Genomic DNA, 9,972 nt, shown 5'->3' on the forward strand with positions numbered 1-9,972 from the left:
CTAAAGCAGGAGTAGAAAAATACCCTAGTCCCGGGACTAGTAATTCTGTCAGTAATTTCAACTTAAAATACTAAAGCAAGTAGTGTGATAGTGGGGATGATCCCTAGCACAGACTAGTGGATTCAGGCTTGGTTTTTCTACCATTGTAAATGTTTATTTCCTATGTTTTAAAAATACAGATATTGTATTACAGTTCACTGTCCATCTGATACAGCGTCTTCTCTATGCACCCGTAACTTTCACACTTAGGTTATACTCCATTAGACTTACACAAATGACTTAGTAGACAACCAGAGAAATGTCTTCACACATAAAAGGTTTTAAATATACTTATAATTGATTTACATTCATTTCATTTGGTACTTTGACATAGGCTAATTTACATACTAGATCAAATTTCACTTACGAAATTCATGATTGAATGTGTATATTTTAATTTTGATGTGAGATCTTTACAGAGGGCTGTCTTCAGCTGTTATTCCACCACGTCAACATCCCCGACACTGGGTTTCTTAATTATGCCAGGATTCCAATTTAACCCCTTGCATACTGGATTAATTTTCATTTTCCGTTCCCCAGGCACGGAATTAATTCTGCTAAAAAAACATTTTTTGCAGTTTTGGATATTTTCTGGTTTTGCTAACAAAAAAATGTGAAGATATCTGACACAAGGTGAAATAAAGTATGTTTCCTGAAAAAAATTCACTACTGTATCCATTTTGGGGCAAAAATTTTGTTTTTTGTCAAAAAGTGACATTAAGTTTTAGAAAGCTACCTACATGTACATCTGTGTATTTGTTAGCCCATAGATAAAAAGTATTTTAAATTTTCAGGAGTCCAAGTCAACATAAAGCCTTCTGCCAAAGCCAAGAGTACTAACTGTAATCTCAAAGTGAAGCACTCTTACCGGTCAGTTGGTGTCTCATGTGGAATTGGCCCAATGCCCGATGTTCCCACAGTGGCCCAAACTCCAGCTACATCCACCCCATTCAAGCCAGTAAAACGACCTCGTTTAGAGGAAGAGCCAGAAGATGACCCAGTTGAATTGGATACAATACCATTCATTGACTGTGAAGACGCCGATCCATTGTGGAATCTAAATACTTCGTGAGTTATTTTTTCAACATATCATTGCCAGCAGCTGTTTTATACTTGGGTGGAATGAGAAAATGAACCATTGACAGAGTTTTAATGACATCAACCACTGTTAATGTTATTTTCCAGTTTGATGTAGTTTCTGATGACTGATAATGATAAAGAAAAATGAGAAAAATAGACTTCGTCTTCATTATGCTGGGAGATTACAGTTAAGTTCAGTCAACATGCAGATTAAAATATTTGTTGAGATTTTAACACAAAAACAAACATACATGTAGAGTTAACTATTTGAGCTAGTTTGTAGTAATTCCTGCTGTTATACCAGGGACGCTTAGGCATGATAATGTAAAATATTCTGTTGTTTTCTGATTATTTTCTTTATTTCTGTTTCAGTGATATCCTTGAAGCTAGTATCGATGATGATGATGATGACATTGATGAAGAAAATACAGGGTCTCTCAGTGACAGTAAACTGTTTGCTGTGGAGAAAGGCCAGCTGGTTTTACTGTTCAACAGATGCCATCAGTGTGGCCTACTAGGGGCATCTGCCGTAATAACATCAACTGAGGGATGCCAAGTGAGAATAGAACAGTCCTGCTTGGGATGTGAATCGAAATGGATTTGGAAGGGGCAGTCATTGGTTGGGGGTTATCCAGCTGGCAATCTGGCCCTTTCTACAGCAATCCTGAGTGCTGGTGCCCTTCCTGGAAAAACCCTTAGGGTCCTGAAATTTTGGGGAATGCAGGCCATTTCACCAGCTACATTCTTTACTCACCAAAGAAGGTTCCTTCATCAGGCAGTAAGGAATGTGTGGAATGAGGAGCAGGAGAGGGTTTTGGGTGCAATGCAGACCACTGCCATTCTCTCTGGAGACGCCCGCTGCGACTCGATGGGGCACTGTGCTAAGTACGGGAGCTACAGTCTCCATGACACGATACACAACAAGATCATCTGTACTGAACTTGTTCAGGTGAGTTCACAATTTTGAGAACAAATGTACAGTAAAACTTGCCTAAAATGTGTACTCACTTGGATTGGTAAATTTTGCCCATCAGGGGCCATACTTTTAGTATGTACACATGTGTTCCCTATTTTTGAGACCCCCCAATGTACAGCAAATACATAAGAGTACCCTATTAGATCTTGATTTTTCTGACCCCACGCCCTCTTATATGTAGTGTTATGCATACATTACATACTGCTCTTATGAATCTTATGATGTTAGACGTAACTTTAGTGACTTTCAATACAGTTTATTATTTGTTTGTATGCAAGTTTTCTAATGTATTTATGTACTGTGGATTATGTAGTTTTATGTAGCTTTTTCCTCATAGTTTTCTGTTGGATAAGCATTGTGTGGTACTGACTACAGTGTAGTATTCAAAGTGATTTACATGCAGAGTTAATACTGCACTATTACTGCACGGCCAAGTACACTGTAACCCATAACAGTAACACAGGAAATGATGCTCTATAGCCTTATCAGCGTGATCAGGAATGTGTGTCTGTAAGATTAAGCAAACTTTTCTCACAATTTCTTATATTGATTTCAGAGTAACGAAGTGAAGTCCAGCAATGCAATGGAATTGCACGGGCTGAAGAAGGCCTTATCAGTAATTGAGGAGGCAAAACCAGATGCACAAATCGTGTTGACGACTGATGGCCACAAATCTGTCGCCAAGTGGTTGAGGGAGGAAAAGGCAGACAAAGTAAAACATCACCTTGACATATGGCATGTGTCTAAAGGTAAGTTACACTAAACCTTGAATATACATGTAACCATGCATGATTTTATATATATTTATGACCAAGGTGGAAAAATACTGCATTATTTGATCATCTGCGCTATACTAGGCTGTTTCATGTCATTTGTGAAAAACGTGTTATATGTGAGGATTCATGCTTGCATTTATCATGTTTATGATGGGACCTTCCTTTTAAAGGTCACTTCGCATGGAGGACACCAAAATTCATTTGCAGAGATTACAAGAATCTGAAAATTTTGAATTACTTAGAATTTGCATGGTAAAAATTTTTGCAGCTGAACTGGTTTTATTCAAGCTTGGTATTCAATTTTTATGGGGATATAATACATGTATAATGTGGCATTAAATGTGTTATTATATTGTGTGAAAAGTTTTGATTTTTCCCGTCAAACATCAAAATCATTGCTGGTTTTTATATATTGAATCTAGAGCCAAGTACTGACATGTAATCATGCTAAGCAGGCTTTTGGCTTGGTTGACATGACTAGTCATATAGCAGAAAACAGACCCCTGGAGAAAACCTTTATTAATTATTGAATTGATTCACCCTCTCCGCTACATGCTGGACTGATATGAATTCGAACCTGTGATTTGAGTTGGCAGACCAATATCTTTCTACTGCACCTGTCCACTCTTGACTGCTTGACTTACAGCCCCTAATGAATTTGTTAAATGTATTTCAGGTCTGTGGAAAAAATTATCAGGATTAGCCAAGAAGTTCCCTCTAGTGGCTAAGTGGATGAAGGGTATTAGAAGACATTTGTATTGGTGTGCACAGTCATCAAATGGGGATCCAGAGTTGATGGTGGCCAAATGGAAATCCGTGGCTAACCACATAGCCAATATCCATGTGCACGAAGACAAGCGCTTCCCAGAATGTTGTCATGGAAAGATCTACAGAGAATGGTTTGACCCAGGTAGATAGCTTGGTTTCCTAGACCTAGCACATGTACACAAAAACAATTACTTGTAATTCAATCCTTGTGCATGTTGTGACATGAATTTAATTGTTTGCTTTGTGGAGTGGACATTTCCTAATCCATTGAGCTCTCTATCAAGAACATTATAATAGGACCATTCTATCGAAGGCGACATTTATAATCAGGACCTCTACATTAAAGACACTTTGTCAGTCCAAAGTGTTTTGCTGTATATGAAACTACCTTATTTTTAGTGGACATTTCATATTCTGAGGCTGATGTAAAAAATTACCCACAGTATTTAAGTAGTCATATTTATTGGTAATTTTTTTGTTTAACTTGATACTAGTAGCACTTCTAATGCATACTTTAATCCTTCCGCATTATTTGTTTAATTACAGCTTCTGAGGCCTATGACAAAGTCAGTAGAATACTGCTGGCAAAGCAGCTATTGGTGGCGGTTGCAAAGCTGAGCCCTGATGGCCAAACGTCTGGTTTAGAAGGCTTCCATGGAACAGTCATTCACTTCGCCCCCAAGATGTATCACTTCGGATACAATGGAATGAAGACGAGGTAAGATCTCAGCTTGCACAGAATTACTCTATTAGCCCTCTTCAGACCCCGACAAAGCGGTGCTCGGATGCTAGACTACCACACCTCAAAATCCTTGACACAGCCCTGTAAATGTTTGCGTTCTGATCAGATGAGCTAGATGGTTAAAAAACAGCTGACAACTGTCAACAAGTAGTAAATATTCTAAAAGCTTTAACACATGTATGATACATGTGTGGCTAATTTGACATTGTTCAACAAAGTAAATTTCATGCTAAAATAATGTGTTTTACATATTTCAGGTTGCAAGTTGCTGCCTTGCATTTTAATGAAAATGCAGGTCGTGAACAAAGAGTTGCAGAGAAAACTGGACAGTCCTGCCACTCTATCCATTTTCCAAAAGCCAAGAAAGGAGAGTACATAGTGAGGGCTGTTAAAGTTGATCGAACATACAGTAAGTTCCCTATGCATTATACTTTACATGTACATGTATAGCAGCTGTATATTGTAATTCTGGAATGTTTATTTTTATGAATGCCTGTTAAATCAATATTTTATTGATTTCTTCTAAATCTGTAGACTATCAACATTTCAGTTTGAAAAATATACTTAGTACATGCAAACATTGTATTTTATGCATGTTAAGGGTGACACTCAATTAAGTATGCAAAATAGAATATAAAATTTTAAAATATTTATTTACAAGCACCTACAATACATACTAGTAATACATGTTTCTCAACATAACTAATGTCATGTACATAGTACAGTAGTATTTGTATTTGAAATATTGATGAATTATACTTGTTTTCAGGATATGCGGAAAAGATTGCCACTGAGGTAAAAAGACTTGTGAACAGCAGAAAGACCCATGAAATTGGTGAAGTTCCGCCCCCCTTGTGTTCTAAATACACAAAACCAACAAAAGATACAGCTATAACAGAACACAGTGCTCACATGCGTTATCGAAATAAGTGACTTTCATCGAAATCATCATCCTAATATGTCCATAAACCCAGAGTTCGGTGGCTGTTCTGTGAAATGAACATTGTCGCTATAATATCTTCATGATGAAACCAAAACAACACTTTGAAATAAGAATTGATTACGAATCCTGATTTCTTCAGGTTGATACTTAATACGCCTCTAATCTAAGAATCCAGTGAAGACAAAATTTTCTTCCAGTCCAGGGGGAGGAAAAAATGCACGGATTTTGCTGACAACACATGATGGAAGAACAACACGAATGTGCTCCCCAAGAAAACTCCAGCACCAGCTGACAAATTGTCTGTAGCCAGTATGCCTCATCTTTTTGTGGTATGGTCCATTGTATGCTTTTTTCCCGTATTGAATTCGGTAGAGCTTAAAAGCTATCTCTAAAACCAGTTCATCAAGGCATAGTGTGTTAAATCCACTGAGGTCAGTAATACAGCCAGTTGGTTTGTCGTCTTCATTGTATTCTAGCTTGATGCTGACTACGTTTACACTGTGGCAGCACACACACTCTCTCTGAGTTGGTTGGACTTGACAGTGCCCGCAAGAACACCTGTAAATAGAAGGAGGAATATTGTGTAAATATTGTAGAAATATATTTTTTGTATTCATGTAAATATTGTAGAATACGATTTTTGGTATCATGTACATATTGTAAAATAATGTTTTTGTCATGTAAATACAAGGATAGTATAAGATTTTGTGTCCTGTAAATATTGTAAAATAGGATTTTTTTCTTTTTCTAGCACAATCTTTTTTTAACAAACTGAAAATGAAGTGATATAATAAGAACACTCCTCTCTTTTGCTGTTTTGTTCATTCTCTTGTTAAGAATTTCAGTGAGCAATTCCTTGTAAAAAAATCTTATAAGATGGAACTATAGAACAGCCAGTGCACCGGAACTGCAGTGGCCATGACATGCATGATGGCTGGGACCTTCTTCACAAACATCCATACGACATAACGAGTTGGTAAATCTCTTAGTCAGACTCAGAGAGGAAATAAAGCAGAGAGTTTACTGTAAAACTGGAAATTTTCGCGCACAATTTATTTTCGCGAGTGGGGCTGAAATTGCGAAAATAAATCTTGCGAAAATATTATCTCTAATGGATAATAGGATAACAGGATACAGTGACCAGACGGCGTGGATCATTGTTGTTGAAGGAAGTTTAGTTGGCATAGCTATAATTAACAACACTGAGTGAAAGTTCTACTGTAAAAGTGTAATAATGCACCACCACAGCTAGCTACAGTTCTATTGTAATACACCACCATATATGTAGCTAGCTCCGAACTTCTGATACATGATATATCGTAACGTTTAGGCCTGGATTAAATTTTTCATTTTTGTATATAAAATGGATAGGAATTGGATGTTCAGTCATTAAAAATCCGACTACCGTGTGTGTTATTGAAGCCTATGATGTTGCTAATTCCGGACAGATAAGAACCCAATAAAAAACAAGTTTCACAAATATTTTTGCTTGTCTAAATGTAAAAAATGATTAAAATAGACTGTTAGTATTCATTTCTACAGATAGAAAAGATCTTTACCAATTTTCTACAATATTAAAGTCTATTTCTGGTGTCGGGTGGACTTCCATCTCCTCCTCGTCGTCGTCCGGTGGTGGTTGGACCTCTGGTTCGTCCATATATGGCTGGATTATTCCATCAATATCGCATTCAAATCTGCCCTCCCCGAATTCTTCATCTTCTAATCCTGATTCGGACACTAACAAATACGCCTCATCCTCAGATTCGAAATCAAATTCGCTGAAATCCGACGAGCTCGAGCTACTACATATACTACCGGTATCCATTTTGCCAGTGAGACAGTCATGGCGGTGCGCTTGGGACTCCCTTTGCTGACGTCATACACAAAGGAGCCTTGTTTGCGTGTCCGAGACAATTGGCTCTATTATGTTTTCGGAAAGCCTTGGAATGGTCTACAAAATTCAATTTTTTTACAGTTATTAGGTTGACTAATCTCCATCCGACGGCATGAACTTATTATTTGTTATAAAAAGAACCAGAAACGACGATTATATGATATTCAACAAAAGACGAGGTTTTTGCTCTTTAATAAATTAAAGTTCTAGCAATCCTGGGAGGAATGCAGGTGCCCCGCCACCTTTCATATCATAATTTTAAACTACGATTTTGAAATGGTGGAGTTGACAGATGTCACGCTCAGAGTTGAGTTGTAAATGACTCTAAGCTACTACCACCTCAAATTTTATCTCAATATGTGTAAAAAAGACTGAATTAGAGCCATTTTTAATTTTTTAGGGTCAGTTAGCTGTGGTGTCTGTATTGAATTGAGTACATCTATAACTTATTCAGTTATAGATGTACATCAAATGATGATTTCCTGAAATCCATTAATCAGAATCCATCCAGTAGTTCCTGAACAGATAAACAGCAATGAGTCCAAATAGTTTTTGGCAAAATTTTAAACAAATATCCTGTGAATCTGTTATTGCCGGCCTTTTTACAGTGGGTGATAATTATATCCTTTTTAAAAATGTGTCACTGTTTTGTTTTTAGTTTTCACTTGGAAAAATGTTTTTGTCTATTAAATCAGAATAAATGCAGTTATACTTTTCTAGGAATGTGCTGGCTTGTAGACTAAAATAACTATTCTGTGTTGGAGCTGCAGCAGCCCCAGCTCCTTATGTCCAGCCCCACTGTGTGGAAAATAGGCTATTTCTAGTCACTGTGTGAACATTTTGCAAACCCTGATTGATTCCTCTTCAGTTGTTTTCTGTTCATGTTCACTTCCTTGTTAAGGGTTTTTACCTCAGAATTTTTAAAACTTTACCCCAAAACCTCATACACTATTTATGCCTTTTAGCAGAAGAGAGGAAAAAACAAAACCCAAAAGTCTTTATTCTGCTAAGTTTCAGGAGACAGACTTATACAGTGAGGAAGGTAATTAATTCATCCACTGCTGATTTTGTAAGTTTACTCATTTACTAAGAAATGAACAGTCTTTATATTTTATAGAGTTATGGTCAGGGTTATATAAACTCCTACAACAATAATTACTAAATGGCTAGTTGGTTGGTAGTAGTAGTTATGTTACCTGGACACTAACTAACACATTAGTCACTCAAAAACACATACACACATACTGGCACTTTCTCCCAAACCTTCACTAGATCTTTTAGATGTTCTCTGGCAAATCTATGATGTACCTTCTAAGTAGGCAAACCTTGCTTGTTCTGCAAGACTTGAATTCATTCCAGTGGATTGTGTTACTAATGGTGATCTTGGTGACTGTGGTCCTAACCGTCCTGAGATCATCAACAAGCTCCTTCTGTGTAGCTGTGGGCTGACCTCTCACCTTTCTCCTCATCATCCTCACCCCATGAGAAAGCTCTTACATGAAGCTTACATGACTGACTGATGGTCAGTTTAAATGATTCAGTGATTCATTTTTGTTGTCACCTTCTCACCAAGCTTCTTGCTGATGGTCTTCTTGTGCAAATCTACTATCTGGTCCCTGACATTCTTTGACAGATCTTTGGTCTTATCCATGGTGGTGGAGAGGTTGGACCGAAAGAAAATCATTCTGTGGACAGGTAAGCATTATGTATAACATATAAGTTGTAATTGATTGGTTGAATGATTGTAGTTTGTGTGCCACATGGGCACATAACCAGAACTCTGGCTGGTTGGATAGTGGCCAATAATTTCTGTGATGTGGACAACAAGGACTGAATAGTGGAACTGGATATCAAAAATTGAATTTACTGTAAAATGCAAAAAATCACAGACTTTGTTATTATGTAGATTTTTCTTAACAATCTAAGTGTTTTTTATATTTTCATTTGTTATGAACGAGGAAATTAATGCTAGCTTGTTGCTAACTTGTCCTTTTGAAAACATGATATTCGAACAGGACCAGGTTATTAAAGACTTTGTAGCTGTATGTATGTAAAAGACAATCTGCTATAAAAACAATAAAACAAAGCCTGTTGTAGGCAAAGCTTTATATCTGTCGAGCTGTAAACTGTCCATCAAGTCTTCAAATGAAAACATGTCATCGTCAACAAAATAACAACATTTTCTTCATCATCACCAGTGAATCAAATATCATTCATTAGTTTCTAACTTTATGTACCAACTGTAAAGTGCGATTTTAGTTTATATGTCAAGCACTTTTATTTTACAAAAGTAAGAACTGTTTTTTTTTTTTTTCAAGAAACAATAACAGCAAATTATTGGCGTCATAGAAACCGATAGGACAACATTACAACCCTAATTTAAGGTCTATCTTTGCTCTCACGTCAAACACACGAGAAATTTTATTTTTCAAAATATCCCACAAGAACATATTTTATATATAAATGTATGAAATTTAATCACAAATGCAGGTCTACTCCACAGGCAGGATGAATCCAGAAGTTTTTAATGAACAAAACAAAGGAACAGAGTATAACAAAGGGTGAATGAAATAAGGAGCTTATAAAGACTGGGATGTGTGATTACTGAGTGGAGGCACATGAGCTGATCACAGATGGATTAAAGCTGTGAGGAACTGAGCAATAAGGAGAGCTGAGACACAAGGGCACAGTGACAAAATGAACCAACTCCAAACAGCTGAAAAACTCTAAAATACAAAACAACTCAAACCAGAA

General features: G+C 36.9%; 2 protein-coding genes across 2 annotated transcripts; one reads left to right on the forward strand and one right to left on the reverse strand.

The window, feature by feature from the left end:
* Nucleotides 1-833: 833 nt before the first annotated feature.
* Nucleotides 834-5,525, forward strand: LOC108248810 (the record flags this gene model as incomplete). The annotated part of the gene is given in 7 exon segments (XM_017437808.3): nt 834-1,107; nt 1,492-2,068; nt 2,652-2,844; nt 3,548-3,781; nt 4,186-4,357; nt 4,639-4,790; nt 5,151-5,525. Coding segments are annotated over 7 exon segments (1,766 nt in total), but the record flags the coding sequence as incomplete, so codon positions are not given.
* LOC119617565 (P2X purinoceptor 7-like) lies at nt 5,016-7,407 on the reverse strand. The gene is made up of 2 exons (XM_037978882.1): nt 6,884-7,407; nt 5,016-5,882 (listed from the first exon to the last, which is right to left on the reverse strand). Exons 1-2 carry the CDS (start codon nt 7,147-7,149, stop codon nt 5,483-5,485), a joined length of 666 nt encoding a protein of 221 aa, XP_037834810.1. The 5' UTR covers nt 7,150-7,407; the 3' UTR covers nt 5,016-5,482.
* Nucleotides 7,408-9,972: the final 2,565 nt, after the last annotated feature.

The sequence above is a fragment of the Kryptolebias marmoratus genome, linkage group LG13, assembly GCF_001649575.2.
Source record: "Kryptolebias marmoratus isolate JLee-2015 linkage group LG13, ASM164957v2, whole genome shotgun sequence".
In the NCBI taxonomy this organism is placed as follows: domain Eukaryota; kingdom Metazoa; phylum Chordata; class Actinopteri; order Cyprinodontiformes; family Rivulidae; genus Kryptolebias; species Kryptolebias marmoratus.

Coding starts and splice junctions, on each gene's coding strand:
- LOC119617565 (XM_037978882.1), bottom strand. CDS start 7,149: ATGGATACCGGTAGTATATGTAGTAGCTCGAGCTCGTCGGATTTCAGC. Junction 5,883..6,883: donor TTTAATATTGTAGAAAATTG/GTAAAGATCTTT, acceptor TTCTATTTACAG/GTGTTCTTGCGGGCACTGTC.